This window comes from Myiozetetes cayanensis, unplaced genomic scaffold (assembly GCF_022539395.1).
Source record: "Myiozetetes cayanensis isolate MyiCay16 unplaced genomic scaffold, myiCay2020 scf1, whole genome shotgun sequence".
NCBI classification, from domain to species: Eukaryota; Metazoa; Chordata; class Aves; order Passeriformes; family Tyrannidae; genus Myiozetetes; species Myiozetetes cayanensis.
In genome coordinates, this window is record NW_026086604.1 from 104,141,015 (window position 1) to 104,162,416 (window position 21,402).

The following is a 21,402-nucleotide window of genomic DNA, read 5'->3' on the forward strand; positions in this document are numbered from 1 at the left end:
TCATGTTCACTTAAATCATTCCCTCACAGCCACATTCAAAGCATTAAGATGGTGTAAAATAGACACTTTAGTGAAAAATGGCTTTGTAGCTGCCACATGGATGAAAATAGCAGATATTGCCATCTAATTTCAGGTATCTCTTTCAGGAAGAACAGCTGTAATTTTGCATACCATTAGCTGAAAAGAATAGTACCCTATATTTTGATTGAGAAATTTGTACTTAAATATAGTACAAATGGTACGAATATCACTAATCATTAATTATTTAACAACTAATTACTTTGATGCAACTGGTGCATGCAGAGCAAGAAAAATACTTAAGAATGTAGCTGTTCTCAAGTAGCAGTATACAATGCAGAATACAGTAGAGTCTACTTTTAAATCTTCCAATAACTTCATTAGGTTGACAAATAACTTGCTGTCAGAGGAAGTTAAAATGACACATGGGTTAAAAAAAACAGCAACAAAAGCTCCAAAATGCTGCACTGTAACTCTTCTCACAAAAGACAATGATGCTGCAATAATTTCCCAGCCACATAAGTAGCCAGAGCAGCATTTCAAAGATGACAGTAGCAGGTCTGGATTCTCAAAGTTTCCAAACAAAGATTGACCCATTCTTTTCAAAGACATCCCTGACACAGAGAATGGATAATTCATGCAAAAGAACCAATAATCCCCAAAGTGGTACATAAACCAAAACAGAAACACTAATGCCCAAAAATTTTGCAGTAAGTATCAGTGAAATAAAACTGCAAGAATAAATGTAAGGATTCTCTTCAGAACTGATTCTAACTAAAAGCCAGTATTTAACACGTTGAGTTAAACTAGTGTAAACCTTAGTGAAATAGAAAAAAAACCCACAACAATTGGAAGTAAACAAGAGGCCTACAGTATTCAGACACAGTAAAGAGGCAACTGACTGGAGGCTATTTACAAACAAAACCACCACCACCTCTCCCCAAAAACCCCAAAACCAGAGATCCCACCACATATTCAGAAAAAAGGAAACAACCAAAAAAGCAGAGTAAAAATATTAAAGTGCAATGCAACCTTAACAGGAACTTACTTTGTTAGCTGCCCTTTATTTTTGTTGTTGTCAACACCGTTGTATGTAACAGCTGCCAGCTTTCTGCTTCTGTAGTTCTCATAATGTACATTGTTAGTGACATCCTTCAGGTCCTGCATATGAGTTCTGTCAATAAGGGCAATTTATCAGATTAGTGCACTGACACAATATACTATCGGAAAGATCAGTCCACTTTCATTTTGCAGATTGACTTAATTAAATTACAACTCTCCATTAATGTCCCATTCCCCACAATGTTGTCATTCCAACAAGCAAATTAGAGCTGCCAAGACAGATATGAAAACTGTGTTTTACTACTGCAGTAGGTGAGAAAAAGCATGTCAGGCAAGAAACAACAAGCCCAAACTTCCTAGTTGCTATCTTTTAAGTTCACAAAAGCTAAATGCAAAGTTCAAGACTAAGATACAAGCATTAGCTTCCTTTCACAATTTTCCATTGTCAGCCTGGAGAAAATAAAAACTTAATAATCAAATTCAGAGCTGTTATAGCAGACGTCACCTAGTGAACTGGTGTGAGTATAGGACTTAGCACCTAACACAACAAAGCACAGGCAGTCTTGCTGTACACAATTGCAGCACAATAAATATTTTGGAAAATGCCTATAACTAAGTACACATCACTACAACTAAGCACACATCAGCACTAACAGACAACTCAGCTTCCTATAGTTTATCACATTTTCAAGAGCAAGTAATCACAAAGAGAACAATTAAAAAAAAATCCTTACCAATACCACTGCTTGCAAATATGTGGATAAACAAGATATCATAAAGTGTAAGATACTGCTTACAACTAAAAATATGTGGATTAACATGAACTCACTATCTCAAATCCTTTTCTCTCCAATATATGATTTCCCAATCTCTCAGACATACCAGACAATGGTAATGTTACCTGTAAGTTACTTACCTTATCAACATGTTCCTCAGAATTGTGAAGTCACAGTGTTCACCATTTTCAACTGCAAAAAAGGTAAACTTTTGTTGAGATGCCAACCAAAATATGTGCCTTACAGAGGTAAGATGTCATCCATCTACACTCATTCCAACAAAACGTTACTTCCAGCCTTTCCTTACTAAAACAACATGTGTGTTAACAGAACCTTACTAGCAGAGTTGCTTTGCTCCCCTGAGCCATTCTGACAAACTGTACTCTGAGTTAGTACAGCAGAATAAGCTACCACAACAGAAATACAGTTTTGTCAGTTTAACTTTTTGATCTTTTGGAGGCCCTGCCAGCACAGTTCTATAAGGATCAGACACTAACTGTAGACACCAGTCTTGATCCAGCTATATCCAAACCCCTTTAAAAGACAGACTTAACACAATCTGTCTCCCCTTCCCCACTAAATGAATTGCAGAAGTCTGCATTTTAATTTTTATGTGGATTTAGTTCTTTATTAACTAAGGAAAGGAAGATTGTGTATTTAGTTTGATGCACCCACCTACAGATCAAGAGAGAATGGGCAGCTGTCATTAGATGCCACCTATTTCACTGTGCCTATCATCCCATTAATGTAGAAGAGCCTGATTCTGAGTGGCATTTCCCTGATAGATAATGAAATGACACTGGAGAAAAACGCACAATCCCAGAACTCTCTGGTGTGCAGACAGAGAAGGCAACACAGAAAGCTCTTAGCACACATAAAAGAAAGGCACAAGGCAGGTTTCCAATGTGTCCCTGAAGTAAAAACATACATTTTCGTAGGAAGGAGGGGAAAAAACAGAAAGAAGGAATTAAAATAGCCCAAGTAAGTTCAGTGAATCCCACAGAAAAGTGCTGAACTCTTCGTGTGTTTGTCTTGCATCGGCACTCCTGCATAAAACCATTTCATGGTTTTACAGACTGGTAAATTCCGCTCAGATAGTAAATGAAGTCATACTTCCAAAAAAGCATCATTTCTGAGTATTCTGTCCTTGGCCGACAGACTGAAAGCCACTTAAAGAGGTTCCTTTTAGTTAGGCTAGCTCTTCCCATCCCAAAGTTGTGCAATCATGAACATGAAGCCTTTAAGAGATTTGTTTCAAAATAAAGAAAAGCAGCACCATTTTGTACATCTCCAAATGCCAACGCAAGAGCCTTAAATAAAGCTTGATCCTCTCTGGTGCAGCTGGTTTTTGCTTTCTGCCAAACCTCATTTCCTGCCAGACATACACTTCAAAGTGTTACAGCATTCCTCTTTAAAGTATTGGTCCATAAGCTGCTTGTTGGTTGGGTTTTTTTTTTGTCTATTTTACACTGCATCCAATTTATAGTCCATTGCCCTTGGAAGGCAGAAATAATGAGGAAAAGAAAAATATTCTCTTTATTCAATACATGCACACCCCAAGGAAAAAAATTCAGTGATCATAGAGAAACAGTTTAATAGTGATTGTTTCACTGCAGAGCATGGTGCAAGTCTTGCCCTTAGAAATATGTGAATTGCATTAAAACACAAGAAATGGTTGCCAGAAGAACATGCAGTTATCTTCAAGTCTCTATTGTAGTAGAAAGTAAGTTCTAAATAAATTTAAAAAATAAATTTAAAAAAAATTTTAAAAAAAAAAGTATTCTATTCATTACCAGGGACCAGCAATTAAGACTCAGATGTTTTGGGAAAAAAACAAATTCTTCCAGAAGCTTTAAACTGAACTTATGATAAAGGAGCTGGTCAAATTAATATTTATAATGTGTATCCTCTACAAAGAAAAATCTAAGGAAAACATAGATTTTATATTAAAAAAATTAACGTGACAAAGCTAGAAAACAGCTGTAATTTATGTCATATAATTACCTGCCATAAGTCTCTACAGGTTTTACAACTTCTCACTGAGGCTTCAACAGGTATCTGCTTGCAAAGTTACATGTTGCTGAAACCTTTACTTTGTTCCAGTATTATCAGAATAACAAAGTGGTATATTCAGTAAATTTGCAGACCAAATAACATTCAAATTAAGCATTTCAAACATTTCAAATATAGACTAACGGCTAATAAGTTTTAAATGGATTAAAAAAAAAAAAATCACAAGAAAGCCTTACCTTCTGCAACACCCCATGGGTACTGCCTTCCTCTAACTCTCTTGCCATTGACTTCAATGATCGTATTACTACCTACCACAGCAAGAGGTAAACGGTCCTACAAGATAAAGTACGACTTTTACTGCCAAAAGATACTGAAAGCATGACCATGTGTAAACTTGACATAAGTTAGCTCTGTGTTATACCACTGCTGTGCAGCTAACCCCAAGTGCAAGAACAGTGATGTTTACTGACCTCTGCCTAGTTTAATGACTTGTATATACACACACACCCTTCTAAATTCCTTATACTGTTGTATTCTGTAAATCTAGTTAAGAAACAGACATTAACGTTACTCAGTAAGCTAAGCAACAGGCAAACCATTTCCTATTTACTTAATCGCACAGTTAATTATTTACCAATTCATATTCCCACTGGCTACAAGGACTGTTACTTTGGCTGGATCTTATATCCAGTTTTCAAAGGTTTGGCAAAGAACTACTTCAAGTTCTTGTTTTCAGCTGAACCGAGAATGCCTCCAGTGTATCAAGCAACAAAGGAGCCAAGAGCAGCTTCAAGTGGCTGAAAGGAACAGAGTACAAAGCTAAGTATTTCAGACTTTTGTCTTTGCTTTTATTCTGCTCTTCTCCTCTAGGCTTAGTCCCAGGACATCTTCCATTTGTGATATTTGTGTTTATCTATCCTAGGTGATTCCCACAGTAACAAAAAAACTTAAAAACTCTTGCAGGCTGTTAAAGCTACTGAACAAACAGAAGCAAGGCTCAAGAAACATATACAACATGGACTCTGACATAAAAGAACAAACCAAAAACATGAGTAAACTAAGAAAAAGCCTTTCAACAGCCTGACAGTCCTTTTGATTTTCTTTAGTCATTCATCTCCATTAAGGTTTCAGTGTATCAATCAGCCAGACAGCTATTAGCTGTAATGCACATACTCTATGCCACTGCACACCTCTGTATGAAAGACAACCCTGGCCTCCTTCAAAGCTCAGAACCAAAAAACATGTGGTAGGTGGATAGAAGCCAGATAGGCATGAAATTAAAAAAGTGACCTTTTAGAGCTCATTAAATGAGCTCTCATTCTGAATTTTAGCCAAAGGACTTAGATAGATGACTTAATAGTGTCCCTGCTGAGGAACAGTGACACTTAGGACAGCTTTGCATTTGATTTCCATCTCTTACACATAGTGGTGAGCTCTTCATTAATAACAGAATGCTTTTCACACTCAACCTGCCATTGCCCCTCCACAAGCAGTTTTGAAAAGAAAATTAATTTACCTTTATCTTTTTAACAATCTTATTTTCTTCTTCATCATCTGTTTCCGGAAATTCATATATTTTAATTTTGTGTTCTTGGATTTCTTTCATTATCTAAAAAGAAAAGTGTCATCCGTTTGAGAAATTCGTACTTTGCAGTAACTCAATATTTATTGCTGCAATCTGATTCTCCCTCCTTATGTTTGATATGGAAGATCCTTGTATATTAGGATGACTAATGTACATCAAAAAACTTGCACATGTTTAAGACCACTAAGTGACCCCAAGGGATAATTAGTATGACCACTTCTTCTTGAGCCAGGAGAAGACAGGATCAGAGTCAGTGCCTCACAGCTAACAGAATATTATCCACCAATACAAGACAGCAAAAATTAACACCAGTTTTCTATGATGGGACAAACAACAGATTTACCCTAATGGAAATTCTACCTGAATGTGCAAAACTTAATAAAACACAACTTAAGTCTTCAGACTAGTCTCGCAATTGTGTCCCTTCAAAATATAAAGAATTTGAATAGATAGCTGCAGGCACATTTCATCCCTTTGAGTTCCCACAATTGCTACTGCTGTCACTCCTATTCTTTCCTGTTTCTAACACACCTGGGTATAGTTGCTTGAAGCAGGATCACCTGCCTATTTTAACAGAGCTTGTGACTGATGGACTGACTCTAGCAGTTAGTTGTGTTGAAAAACATTTGCAAGCATTAATGAAAATTTAAGAAACACCGACAGCATCATGAAAAAAGTGACTGTACTGTTTTGGTGCTTCATTTGTCTGAAGGGTATTTTTAAAAACAAGATGATTAGTTTTCCAGAATTTTAGAACGGAAAACCATTAGACCATTTAGTTGACAGCTGCACTGCAAAGCCCTGGGGAATATTTCTGGTTCATGAGTTTGCAGTCTTATAAGAATGTAAGTTTCCAATTCATGCAAGCACTTACTTTCAAAGTTTGATTTGGGAAAGTCTCCTCTATTTAACCTCAACTTATGATAAAGCTGCTTACATATTCAAAAATCAGAGGACAAAATGAAAGGAAAAAATGGTAGAATGCAGAATATTTCTAGTCTTAAATCAAGAGTTTTGCACACAACACTTCTTAATGACATCTTGTTCCAGAACCTGTGTTCTAAACTAGGACTGGACAGAGTTCAATAAAACAAAACTTCCTATCTTGTCTTGTCCCATTCTGGGTCCTCCTCATCCTCTTCATACAATACTAAAAAGCTGAAATCTACTTCTACTCTGATCACATAGCTGAAGATAAAACACAGGCCACTTGCAGACACTGATGCCAAATATATTCTACAAAAACAAAGGCACTACATCAGTTGTATCAATGTTACAACTATCTCACCATCTTTAAAATGCATTACCACAGCCCAGGACTGAGCAGGTATACTGATTCTCATCTAATACCTGAGGTCTCTTTAATACAGTGCATCAGCACGAAAGTGAATACCACAATGCAACCAATAATACTCTGATACTCTTAAATACCTTTTTTTTTTTCTTTAAACACACAATTTCTGTTAGGTGCCTAACTCTTGAAAGCTCCTTTCCTTTCTTACTGATTTTTATCTCAGCAGTGAATTACTTCACTTGCCAAGGAACATACTGCACTTGAAACCTCTTGCCCTGAGGACAAAAACAAGATTATTTCACCAAGAATTATAATTAAATCAGAAGATATAAATTACTTAGCTTTGCTGTCTCAAGTCATTGCTTCAGGGTTTAAACTTTTCATGTAGGTTACATCTCACCATTTCCATAGGGATCAACTTAATAAATTTTCCTATGTTGTAAATATTAATTTTTCAACTCACCTGTTTTTTAAACTGTTGGCATTCCTCAGGTGTAAGTGTGTCTGCTTTGGCAATAAGTGGAATGATATTCACTTTTTCATGCAGGCGCTTCATAAACTCTATATCCAAAGGCTTAAGTCTGAAAAACAGCATCAGAGCTTTGCAATTTATATTAATTAAAAAAGAATGTACAAATGATGAGGTTTGTCCTGACAACTATTCTTGAAACACTGATTTATGAGTGACAGACGGCTCAATGAATGTCAAAAGGCTACCTGCAACTACTAGAGGAAATCCCCCAAATTGTATCATACCAGAGGAATAAGTCATATGTTAATATTACTAGTAGTCATGAGACTTCTGCTACCTGAAATTACACTCCTTTAAGCAAGCAATAAGACCTCTCCTATGAAGGTAGCAAAGTTCATGTCATCAGCCAGAAGACAATCCCATTTAAAGCCTGACTGATAAGAGTTTACAGCTGCGAATTATGCTCTGAAAGTCATGTTTATTTGTGTGTTTCCTTTTGAGAGTGGGCTGGGAGATTTTTGTTTTTTTTTTTAAGACCTTAGATTGCTGAAGACCATAACTTCTGTGGCCTGTGTATAGATGAAATAGAAATATCTCATCTCTAAATCGCTATTTAAAAAAAAAAAGACAATTATTAAGGTGGATGACAATGACACAAAAATTGAAACAACCACCACATGGGTATTGAGTAGGTGTGTGATGGTGTGCTCACCATCAGTGTGAATCAAAGTGGTCAATATTTCCTGCTTGCTGAAGTAAAGCCAGAGAGTTTTTGATGCATTAATACTTCAGAATTATAGCAAGTTTAGTCAGACTTAAAGGATTCACTTAAAGGATTTAACAAGATTATTTCTCATATAAAATAAATTAGCATTAGGAATATTCATTTGGTACGCAAATATAGCTGCTTCTCCAAACCATATAAAAATGAAGAAAAAACTTCATTTTAACATTTTCAACCTGCCACTTAATTTCCCAAGTTCTCAACATGTGTCCATTAATAAACAGGTAACGTTAATGGCATGTCTAGATTATGAGTGCTTTTTTTGCTTATCCATTCACCTTCAGATGCTTTCCCACTACTTTCTTAAAAAAAAAAAAAAAGTCACAGAATCTTCTGAGTTGGAAAAAGCTACCATGGGGAGCAACACCCAGGTTGAAGGGCAGCTGCCAAAGCAGATTTTTTCAAAAGAGAAGTGCTCACTTTAAGGACCTGAGCTGACAGTGGAGACTGAGCAGGAAGGCTTTACATGAAGATTCCAGAACTGCAGAAAGATGGTGCAATTCATTATCACCCCATTCACTTACCTGGAATGCTCCCCCTTCCCCTCACCTCTCTCCTCCTGCTCTGGCACAAACTTAACTCATCAGTTCAGATGTTTATGGGGATATCAGCTAAAAACACTGGGATGCATTAAATGGAAGGACTTAATCTGCCATTTTTTAAATTTCTAAATTATAACAAGAGGGTTTTTACAAATGCAGTAAGTCATAAGGATGAGCAGAAGTAAGTTCACCTACAAATGCTTTAATTTGGTGCAAATACAGTCATGCATTAAGAATGAAGTGGACACTGCTTGACAGGTTAAACGTGCTGCTGTCTGCACAGGAAACAGGAACAAAGACTGCATGACCACAAAAACCAGGTAGGAAGTGACCTATGTCCTTTCAGAGAGGGGAATATCTTAAAAGAGGAAATGAATGCTAACAGCAGCACCGATTTTGTCTATTAATTTTCTCACTTAGATGACAATTCTAAGCATTTATTTCAGTAATTGAAAAACACTCTGCAAACCTAGCACAACTTCACACTTTTCTCCCCCAAGAATAACATGAAATACCTGTGCAAGGAACATGCTTTTACAGCTTTTAGCCTCACAAATTTAGTGATCAAAACTTAGTTTATAGGAAACATTGCTTTTCTTTTTCCTTAAGAACAATTTGTACCTGCCACTTTAGAAACTTCTAATGGATAAAGGGGGGAGTGTGGGGGTATGAGAATTTTTTGAAGAATCTGAAAGCTAGCTCAAAAATTATTGAGGAAGGAAAGGATCATCATCCCTTTATTTAAACTACATTTAAAATTGATGTGCATGTTGAGCAAAACTGACATTACAAACATGCATGCTGAACAACAGCAAAATATTTAATAAAGGCAAGTCTAAATAAGAAAAACTCCACCCTCCAACATTTCTTTTCAAATTTGGAAGTCTCTGTCCAGTTCAAAATTATTAGACCTATACCAATGCTAGCTAGAGAAGCTAAGTATAATAGTTAGCATTTTTTACTGCCTGAGGACTATACTTCAAAATTCCTTCATCATTTCCTTCAGTAAGTTTTACTACTTTTGACCTATACAATAGAATAGGCTACTTATCCTCTTCTTCTAGTTTTGAAGATATAACTTAAGAGTCTCTGACTAATTTAATCAGTTATAATGCCATGATAAAATGCTAAGCAACTAATTTCAGATATAGTCAATCAGTATCTAATATACCCTAGAAATGCAGTTCTCCCCCTCTACCACTAGATAGAAGTCTGATCAAGTTAAAAACTAAGCAAGGGTGAAAGATAACACAATAATTGAAAGAAATCAGAATGCCTAAACTGGAATTGTCACTAGACAAAATATTATGCGCCAGGTGAATTAAAGTATGCTTACAAGGATCCATGAAATTTCCCATCTTCAATTTATCATTCAAGTCAAAGGGAGGCAGGAAGAACAGAAAGGAAAAATCCTGTTGCTTGAACTGTGAATCAGTTTCTCCTTCTAATGTGATCAAAAGACATATAGATCACAAACAGACCTGGCACTTGTGAACACCTATGTATTTTTAACTGTTAAAATTCTATTTTTCTTGCTGTGTAATTAATGTGTAATCATGTTTTCTGGTGTTTGGCTTGCTCATGTTTGACAAGCCAAAGCAAGGTTATATTTGAAAATATGCATGATTTGCAGACCATTAAGAAAATCCTATTTGGAACTTTACATAACTAGGACTGACAAATTTGTATATTTATCTGAGGTAAGAGACAGAAAGAAAACATAAAATACACTAATACAAACCCATGTCCTGAAGGAGCAATGAAGTATAAACAACACTGCACTCTATTATCTGGCATCTGACGTCTGTTCACTCGAGATTCTGCATTCAGGTAGTCCTCAAACTTACTGTCAATGTAGTCGATAACTGGCTGCCAGCTGCAGAGGTTACATGAATAAAAACCTGTAAGTTACATTATTTATGTAAACAAACAAACAAATAAACAAAACCCATCTTGGCTAAGAAGTAGATGTTCACAATTTCCCCGTGGGTTGGCTTGTTGTTGTTTTGATTTTTTTTTAAATTAGGATACTTCAATACTGCACTTTAAGACACCAGCTCCTCAACACAAAACTGAGTTACAAAGCTCTGAAGATGCAAAGTGTGAGTTCACTGAAAAATCCTTTCAAACACAATCCCCTTCATTGTAACAGCATCAAACTGAATACTTAAGAACAGCAGCCAAAGGAATACGCTTCACTGATCACATCTTGTGACAACACAGAAGTCAGTTCTGCACACTGCATGTGTGGGTAAAGAGCCAAATGCACCAGTCAGTTTAAAGGGAAAAGCTGACAGTATTTCAGTCAAGTTATAAAGGTACTTGGAATTACAGTAGTTAAAAGTTTTCAGCTAACTGAAAGTTTAAAAGTGTTAATATTTTAACTGAATGTAGAAGCCTGCATTTAAAAATATGTCACAAGGTATTATATCTCACACACACACAAAATGCAATTCAGAATTACCATGAGAGAACATACAAAGAATTTCTTACCAATTACTATTATCCACAGCATCTCCAAATCCTGGTGTGTCAACTATTGTGAGTAGTAACTGAACACCACCCTCTTTGATTAAAACTTTTGACTGTTCAACCTGTAAAATGAATAAGGTAAGATTAAATTTTGAGCAATTTAGTCACCCATCTGAAACACTGGGATAAGCATTCAATAAATAAGAAGTCTGGCAAAGAATTGACTCTTCTGCTTCAGAGGCATACTATGTCTGTGTTTTGCTTATAAAATCCCAATATTTTTTTTTAAAGAAAAAGGTCATTATTTAAATAAAGTCAATGAACCCTTTAAGTATGTAGGATATCTAAATATCTTAATTCCTGATTAAACAGGAAAAACCTTAGCCAGGCATTAAATGTGATGAAATTGCCAACTTCAGTCACTTGTAAGAAAACGACATTTTCAAAACTGATCCTCCCACCAAGCACCTTAGACACTACATTTCCAGTCCTGTTAATGTATTTTTAAGAATACATCTATTCTTCAGCTAGCATAATGCTTGGGAATGGAATAATTTAAAGTGATGGTTTCCTGTTACAAACAGATTGATATTGGAAAGTAATACAATCTAGCTGCAATCTGCTGAGCTAGACCTCATGTGACCATAATGGACTGGGTTCCTGTGAGCCCAGGTCACTGATGGAAACCTGGCTCAGAAGGCAACTGCATCAGCACAAGGCTGATGCAAGATCTGGGTGTGGGAACTCATGCCTCCAGTTGTGACCACCCATCTGCAGCACAGCTCAGTCATCTTGCAATAAACATGTCATCAAACAGATTAAGCATGTCATGACAGAGAAAATGTAGGTTAAACAGCACATGGACTGCTACCCCCTTCCTACTAATATCTCAGTAATTATTGATAATGCCAGTGTCAGATGTATCTGCCTGAGAAAGTGCTGTATCACTATTGTATTAGTCAGCGGTGCACAGCAGTAAGAAATGACAAACTCACATTAGTATGTTGGCTTCTTTTCAATTGCTCACACATTTAACCATTGTTTTTTCCCTGATATTAAGTAATTTCTATTAAATCACTTGTGACACTGTTTTCTACATATGGATTCATGAAATCAACTGTGAGCCATCTATCCAGAGCCACACAAGTTGGCACACAGTGATGCCACCTTGGTGCTCATTGTTTAACATTTCTTAAGTACCCCAAACTCTAATGGGGAAGAGAAAACAAAATTCTATTTAACTGGATGAACACCTGCAAGAATATCCACTATGAAACTTTCAGAGAGAGCGGCAACTTGGATAATAAATCCTATCTTGATAACTTGGCCAGTTCATGATTTGAGAGAGATCTTATCAATGCTGCTTAAGCTCTTGCACATCCCTCGTTGTTATATAAGTGAAACAGACTCACAGCCACACCTGCATATTATTGCAAACACTCTGCAATCGCTGCTTATGTGATGCAATGTAAATCCACAAGATACAGTGACACCCTGCAGAAAGTCAAACTAAATCCCTCTTGCCCAAGCAAAACACTGAGTCTAATTCAGAAGAGAATACACACAAACACAGAAAACAGTAACTGCAAAGAAGGCTTCATATTTAACCTCTGAGTATGAAGGATGCTACTTTTATCTACTCATCTGTAGGGATCCTACTCAAGTCAGATCAATCCCTTTCACTGCTAGTTCTCAAAAACCTGACTCAGCTACACTGTGGCTGCCTACAGCAACCAATCATCATGAGCTGGTTCCTCACATAACAGAAAGATAGGAAAAAAAATCAGTAAAAATGAGTCCCCAGCACTGGGCTTCCAGAATGCTAGCACAGAAGAATCCAGGTTGGGCTGGACTTGAAGCCCACCCAATTCAAGCTACTACCTGAACAGGCCTTATTACAGGTTGGAAGGTGTAAAAAACCCCAGAAATTGAAAAAAAAAAAAAAAAAAAACCCAAAAAAACCCCAAAAACAAAAACCACACAAACAAAAAAAAACCCCACAAAACAAACACACACAAGCAGCCCAAGACACCACCAAGTTACTCTTTCACAACTCTTATCCTTCTAAAAGCATCCAGTTCAAAGCCATGAGAACCCAGGAATACGTGCAGTGCTTTAGAAACTTGTGTTTTAATCATGGTGAGTGTATTTCCCCCCCTCCTTAAGAGTCCTGTAGAGAAATTTTATTGTACACAATCAATGCCAGAACTCAAGACAGTAATCCCCAGCCGCAGTCAACTCAGCCAAGAGTTTACTACTCACAAGCTTTAGCACACAGGAGATTAACTTCTGATTCCTTGCATTCTTTTTGCTATCTTGTATATAGTAACCACATAGCCCTCCTATCACCCAGCTCTCTGAAAGTATAAGAAACCCAAAATACTTGCAAAATACTAGAGATGATAATTTTAAGAGATGTATTCTTGCCAAGCACTACAAGGTATCAAACTTTATTCTCCAGCACAAAAATTCCCAGCAAGAACCATTAAATTATTATGCACTCATGATGCAATGCTTTTACAAAACAAGCAATTAATAAAATATTATCTTGAACATATGTTTATAAAAAAACTAAAACAAAGGTCAAGAAATCCTCAGAAATTTCACACCAAATATTTTCCCTGATTCTGTGTAAGTGTGGCTGAATTTGTGAAACCACCTTCTGACAAATGGCCTGCAGTAACTGAATCTCTGCAGGCAGTGCTAATACCTCACTGGGTGGCGAGGATTGACATTTTTTCTTACTTTTCATAAGTTCATATAGGTATCTTACTATCAGAGCAGGGTTGTAAAAAACCTACAGAACAAGAAGCATGAGCTGATCAAATTAAACGTCCTGTGCTGGTGCTGTGGACAATCAGACCAAATCAACCATATATTTTAAATGGTAAATTCTGCTGGTAGGAAACAGTAGATGAAGAACCTGCCATAAAGCCTCTGCAAAGTTGCATTTTTCTAACCCAAATGAACATGTCCATATATGGTCAAAGGCAGAGGCAGCAGCAACATCTGGAAAAGATCCAAAAAATCACTGTATACTAGTGTCATTCACAGTTAAGTATCCAACTGCATCCTATCATCTGATTTACAAGTATTCCCAAGGGATTCATGGAAAACATTAGTTCAAGTCTTGGAATTTAAAACTTTTTCAGAAAAGTCTCCTCCAAACAACCATTTTCCCATGCACTCCAGGCAACTGGGTCACACGGGTCTCCTTGGCAGTTACTACACAGCATTCATGACCTGTTTGTTAGAGCTCAACTGCTTTTTAGCATACCCCACTTAAGACAGTCAAATAATGATCAGAGAAAACATATTTCATACCCCTTCATTTCTGAGTAAGTTTCCTTTGAATTCATCTGACTTCTAATCACTCACTTTTAACTGTTTTTCTGTGGTTTCCATGAAATTAATATGAAGGACCTGCCTCAGAAAACAACTTCAAACTGCAATGGATTTTCAGCACAAACCACAGCTCGTTTTTCTTAATGAGAGAGCTTCTTATAAAATTCCTGGTCAATAAGTTATTCCCACCATATAAGAGCAGTTGATTGTTACAATGAAGATTTGAGGATGCTCTGGTGGCCTGTCTCATCTATACTCTAAAAAATCGTTTCAATCCTCAACTTGAAAAAGGTTTTCTCTGGCAAAGAGCACAAATCCAGTGGATCCAAACAGCAGCTCCAACTGTTTACTCTTTGATTTAATATTTGACTGGAAACACCTCCACATCATACACATAGTTACTAGCACGTACACACAGTTTTCAAGGTTGTAGGGGAAATAATTTTGTCCCCACTTACACACTAACCCTGAAATAAATTTCAGTTTCCTTATAAAATGCTACACCTAATGATTTTTCATTCATCCTAAATAACTGAAAGTATAGCAATGCTGCACTGCAAGTATACTAAAAAAAAAATACTTAATAGATAAAGTAACCAGTAGTTTCTAAAGGGGAAGATGGTCTTTAAGTGTATTTCATTCCAATCATATTACTTTCTAAGTTATATTAGACCCCAGTTCACTACTGAAAATAGTTTTGGCTAGCTCTCAGCCACCCTCAAGCTATAGACCACACAGTGGAACTATGAAAAAATGCAATGGCTTTTCAACCTGGTCCCTCTTCAAGCCCTTTTCTATATCCCTCTCCAGTGCCACAAAATAAAAAAAATTAAGTGAAGTTTCCTAAAAAGGATGGGGTTTTTTTATTCAACCAGTAAATTAATAAAAATCAACTCCCCTCTGAAGGTCAGAATGAACAGATCATCTAACATAACATGCCACCTAACATATGAAAGTACTTAAGTCAAATTCCAGAAACTGCACACAGAATTTTTTTTTTTTTTTAACACTGGTGCACCTTTAACTACGATGGGAGTGAGTTACTTTGAAAGACGTCTTGGTTGTTTTCTTTTGCTTCTACTAAATCAATGTGTAATCATCAGTAATGACATCCCACTACATTTCTCTTCCAATAAAAAAGTCACCCTTCTACTTAGTATTCCAACAGTCACTGATTATTTCAGTAAGAAGTATATTACACCAGAGCTTAACTGTTTGCACACCTCTTCCATCCTACTTAATATCTCTTTGAACTAGGTACATAAATTCAACCTTCCTAGTTCAAATAATGGTCTGATGCCCCTGTTAACAAGGTTTTAAGTCCATTTTGTCGCAGTACTATGGTTTTACATTAAACTGATAAAATAGCCTAATAGACATGACCAAAGCTTAGAAAGTATTAATATACTGTTAATAGAACTCAGGATGTTCAAAAGCTTTCCTCCAAATGAAAAAAATTATATTCTGCAATGAATGCATTTTGCAATAGTGTTCAAGCTTTGATGTTGAGCTAACTGACAAGCAATACCATTTAAACTTCTTAATACGAGTATAACTAACTTCTTCCTGGTATTGCGGTAATTATTCTGTGTTCTGAGACTGGATTAAAAAAAGTCTTACCCAAAACCCCAGGTGAAAAAAAATCCCTGAGGTCCCAAAAAACAGTTAAGTTCAGTGGATCACAGCATTGGAGTACAGTTATTTGATTCCACTCAATTAAAAAGCACACTATTTTACAACATCTGTTTAGCACTCTGCCTACCCTCCTAACACAACACAGGGTTTAATCACTTTATGACAACTCTGTAATTGCCTGGTCACTTCAGCCACAGCTGAGGTGGTCCAAGACTATAATTTTGCAGCTGGATGAACTCTGCTGGACAACAGCAGCAATGGAGAGCACTCCCAGTCCTCACCTGTACAAAGTTAGATTATCACAAGCTATTATCACACCAAAATCTTAAGCAAGTGCACATCAAGAGAGATAAGCAAAAGCTTATTCAGCTTCTCAGCTGTGGACGCAGAAAATACCCCAATGAAATACAATGATTTCCTAAACTGCCCATAATATTATTCTTTCTCAGTACAAGGTAATCACTATTTTTTTAATAACCTTTTTATAATACAAAGAGCATGCTCCTTTTCTTGAGAGAAAATATAATTGATCGGTAACAAGTTATCACACAAAATGAATGGGTGAACTTCAGTTTTCCAGTCTTGAACTAAATATTTCAGTTGCATTACACACTTGCAAGAACATCTTTGCCCATGTAAGTCTAGTCCTTAAGGTCAGACAGGTTCCCCTTCCCCCTAGTCCCTGATATGTTTCAGAATAACAACTTTTAACACGCATATGAGGTACCACAAAGGATAGAATCTGCACAAGACTCATGGATACTTGGTCTATGAGGTCCTTGCACTTCAGTCAAATCCTTTAATATACACAGTCTCTAAAAGCCTGCCTTAAACAGTCAGGGGTTTTAATGCACATCCATCTATTTCTACATATTTACTCAATATTTTAATTGATAGTAAACACCACATTTTCAAACAGCACCACACACGTATGTGTTTTCTAATGTACAGGTAGCACACAGAGCACTGCTGGACTCCCACATTTCAACAGGTCACAAATTTGAGAACCCGGAAATTTTGTTGCTAAAATGCACTGAAAGACACACAGAATATTTTTTAGTGGTTCACATCATACCTGAATGTATTTTGAAATATAGGTGCTTATGAAACAACTGTATCTCATTACATTATTAGATTGCAAGTTACATTGTTCAAGCTGTATCTCTTTTCCCCCCCAGACATACCTGTACAGTCTTTTTAATTCTGTGTGAAGGACCTGGATACTCTGGGGAATACAGTTCTGTTAAGAATAATGAGTTGATTAATGTTGATTTTCCCAGTCCAGATTCACCTGGAAGAAAACAGAACAATTTCAATAAAACAGGGAGTATCACACTAAGTATAAACATTTAGATCTAGATTCCAAACACTCTTGAAACATAGTACCTGAAAACATGCACTGTACTCCAAGGCTTTGAGAATCTACCATCTTTTCCAATTTCAAGGAAAACCCTTCAAATCCAACTGTCACATTCTACAGACATTAATTTTTCTGATCACATCAAGTACTGAATGTACTTAGAGCACTTTGTTGCTCCCAGTACAACACAAAGGATGTTGCTACAGTTAAATTCTCCAAACAAGATACCTTCCTGATATGACTTCTTACCATAATGCTAAAGCTGATTAAGTTATCTCCTTTATTTCAAATATTATTTGACAGTCTTATTGTCAGGGAGGGGAAAAAGAAGGGGAAACAGGGGGGAGAGAGAAAGACTGAGATTAGTTTGGTCTAAGTACTAAATCCACAAGAGATAAAATGAAATTTTTAACTATGTGGGATTTTTGTTTTTGTTGGGGCACAGAAGGGAGAGCAGATTTTGGTGTTTTTTTCATAATTTGTTCATGAGCAGCAATAAGTCACAGCCTTGTTAAAGAATCTGGAGACGCTACTGTCATGAAGATCCAAGCAAATACGGTTACAATTCCCATAGCAAAGATTATCCTCCATTTACAGCTCTACAGAGACAAGGTCAGATCAACTACATATTACAGTATTTTAAAAGACAAGTCTTTTGCCCCCCTTTTTTTTTTTACTCTAAAGAAACTACTTCAACAGAACAATTCACACTGGCACGAGAACTAGAAGAAAAAAAAGGTATAAAAAAATTATGCTTTGTTTCTCTTTAAGTTTCACATGCAGTCTATCAGTACGTTGACCTAAACAGAAACAGTCACGCAGAACTTTGCTTTTAAGCTAATGAATTTGGGGGCAAAGTCTGTACTTTCACTGAAGGAGGAGTATGAGCTGCATTGCCTCCACATTTGAAAAGAAGAAGTCTAGCACGCTAAATCGCTCCATCTCCAACAAATATTCTGTTGATTTAGAGACTAGAAGCTTCAAAACTTGTCTTGAGGTAAATGTCCCGGGTTATGGCAAGAGAGTTACAAAGCATAAACAGTTTACAAACCTCAGCAGAGAAGCCCCTGTCTCCACTGTAATAGCTGTCTCAAGTTCATACACAAACTACCTTATACACATCAAGCCATCTCGATTACAGCAGTGTGGCACAAAGTCTGTGCAGCACCGAACAGAGCAATCTGATTAACTACACTGTAAACGGATTAGCAGCTGATGAAACGCTGCAACCAGAGCTCCTGCCGGCTGTCTATGCCATTAGCAGTGCTTGTTCTTCAAACCCCACCCTCTTCGACGGATGAACTAACCCACGCTGTGAGCAAGGGCTGGCTACAGCCAGGAAGCTGGGCTGTGACAGCCAAGGAAAAAAGGGATACTCCTGTTACGGTCTTAAGTTAGCAACGCCAGGAACACTAACCTCAACATGGCAGCTTCATGTAAGCCAGAAGGGGCACGCTTGCTGACAAGCATTTCATCACTACCCTACAGATTTTGCCCTTTTCTGTGGTCAGATGCATTAGACACTCATGAATTATGCAGTAAACTCAGTGCCTCAAAGGGTCTGGTCTAAAGGACACACCTTTTCTACTCTGCAAGACCTTTAAGGGCAGGGTCAGCTGCAGCCAAGAGGTTTCCCTAAGTTTGCAACAGAAAGAAGCTTCTGAAAAGCACAACTTTATAATCTCATAGAAGCTTAACCTTCCCCATATCACAACCCTGCTCAAGACATACATATCATTCCAGTTAAACTGAAGGGTTTTATTCATCCTACTTAAGGCCTCAAGAAGGTGGCTCTGACTTCACAAGGTACAATTCAGATATCCTTTCAGTGAACTTTGCTTTTTAAGTTGACCATAATCTTGCAAAAGGCTCTCTAGTACAATACTGAAGAGAGATTTGTGCATCAGATTCTACTTCAATAAACAAAAATAATTTCCCATATCCCTTCTATTAGGGTTATTGCTGATCTTAACATGCTAAAGAATTTTAAGTGAGAAAACACTGAGAACAACCACTTCTCCTGAAAATCAGTGCTTGTCAAGTTGCTATTGAAATTCAACATATGGAAATAAGATTTTCAGCTTTGGAAGAATGTGATGGAAAATCAGCAGCTTGCCCTAGCTGGCTCCTGTAGCTGTGGTGCTCCATACCAAGCAGTCCCTGAGTTGCTGAACATTACAGCCCAACAGATTCGGGCTTTGCTCCCCTACTCACCCTCTGCTGCCCTGAGAGCTGCAAGAACGTGAAGACAGTTTTGAGTTGAAATTAGTGAAAAGACAAATATGCTAAGGATGTGTCTGCACCACTTTGTTTCCAAGGATGGATGCCTGGTCTCCTAGACACTTCTGCCCATGCTAACTTTAATCAGCCGATGCAGATTATAACACTTTAAACTGCTTAACTGCTACCAATAATTGAGCCATTAGATGTAAGAGTTTTCATCAATACACCAACCCTAGATGCCATTGTGCCTTAGAACACGTCAGGGTCAACACCTAAGATGGTAATAAAAGGCTATAAAATTAAATTAAACAATTACACTGAAACTGTAGGTAAAAAGCAGAACTGGAACATTCAGTATTATACTATGGTGAGTAACGCTGCTTCCACTGTAATAAAACAGGATTTTCTCTGCTCACTACAGTGAAAGCAGAATTAGAGAAACCAAGTATATCAATTCTAGCAGTGAACGATTCCAGCTGCCTTTTTTGGGCATATTAAAATATTCTAATCTTTGTTAGAAATATGGTAAGGAGGAGAAAAAAAAAATCACACCCAAAACAGATCAAAATTAACAACCCCCCCTCCCCCCCCCAATTCCCAAAAAACCAAACACAAACATGAGAAAACCCAAACAAACAAAAAACCACAAACATAACCCTCTGTCCTCCCCATGCAGAACCCTGCTCAACCCAAACTCCCCTGAAAGTATTCCCTTCTGGAAAGGCTGGGAAATCATCTTCCAGGGATGCAAAAGGCTATGAATACGATTAACAAAACCGTAAGGGAGAAAACAAGTGAAATTTAATTTGCCTTAACATGAACAAAAAGATACATCCTAAATGAAATGCATCTTCCCACTTTCAGTAAGCATTTCTGATGAGATTTTGTCCTTTGACCATTGCATGAACTGGCAAAAAGATGCAACGTAATAGAACCTCTTCAGCAGTAATAACTTTCAATCACTCAATGCATCATGTTGTACTTAGATCTAGCTGCCTAATTTAGAGTGAATGATTTTTAGAAACATCCTATGATGTATTTTAAAAAGATAAAGAAGAAAAACTTTTATTTTGTACAGTAATCCTGAATCCAAAGGTTAATTTTTTTTTTTTTGGTATCCAGGTACCGCTTTTTCCTTGCCCTTGATCTCCTACTTAATATTTCACATAGGCTTTAAGTTCATCTGAATAAATATAGTGGTTTTTTCATTATTTTGTGTCTCATGTTTATCAGCAACTTAGTGTTTCAAAATGTTAACATTTTATCAAGCTGGTTTTATAGTCACATTCAAATATACGGAGCTGGCCACTCTTGTTGGTAGAAATGAGCACATAATTTTATGAACATACTTCTGTCAGTCTTGTGATAGACAATCTTTTGTCAGCCCTTACAAGACTAGCAAAAGTTCCAACCCTTCTCAAGTTCCATGGATTTCTAAATGGCTGTACAAATACTGGAACTTTTCTTATACAGTTGGGTTAACAATTACCTGTCGAGCATCTTTATATAGATGGTCCACAGCACATCATTTAAAATTAATCCTGCATAGCAAGATTTCTTAGTCTGTGAACAACACACCACTCAAGTACTTATCTTTTTTCCTACACAAATGCAACAGGAAAAGGGAGACCAAGGAAGCTTAAAAAAATAACACCAACATATTCACTTTTTTCTTTTATGTCTCAAGCATACCTATCTCAAACATATTTCTGGGGGTCAAAAGAGACCACTGGCAACCATTAAAATGGTTTGCAAACCATGGTAATAGTCTCCAGAATAACACTAAGGCAAGTACATACAGGGAATTAACAATTAAAAAAC

The 21,402-nt window shown here is 36.9% G+C and overlaps 1 protein-coding gene across 2 annotated transcripts in view; it reads right to left on the bottom strand.

Annotated features, from left to right (window-relative positions):
• Nucleotides 1–21,402, bottom strand: part of SEPTIN7 (septin 7) — a 60,252-nt gene that overhangs the window by 9,131 nt on the left and 29,719 nt on the right. For both annotated transcript variants that reach the window (XM_050307684.1, XM_050307678.1), the window contains exons 2-9: nucleotides 17,183–17,289; nucleotides 11,040–11,140; nucleotides 10,288–10,422; nucleotides 7,212–7,329; nucleotides 5,386–5,478; nucleotides 4,106–4,202; nucleotides 1,997–2,048; nucleotides 1,067–1,192 (exon numbers count right to left, since the gene is read on the bottom strand). In XM_050307684.1, the coding sequence (XP_050163641.1) occupies nucleotides 1,067–1,192; nucleotides 1,997–2,048; nucleotides 4,106–4,202; nucleotides 5,386–5,478; nucleotides 7,212–7,329; nucleotides 10,288–10,422; nucleotides 11,040–11,140; nucleotides 17,183–17,289 (829 nt within the window). The remainder of the gene's footprint in view (nucleotides 1–1,066; nucleotides 1,193–1,996; nucleotides 2,049–4,105; nucleotides 4,203–5,385; nucleotides 5,479–7,211; nucleotides 7,330–10,287; nucleotides 10,423–11,039; nucleotides 11,141–17,182; nucleotides 17,290–21,402) is intronic.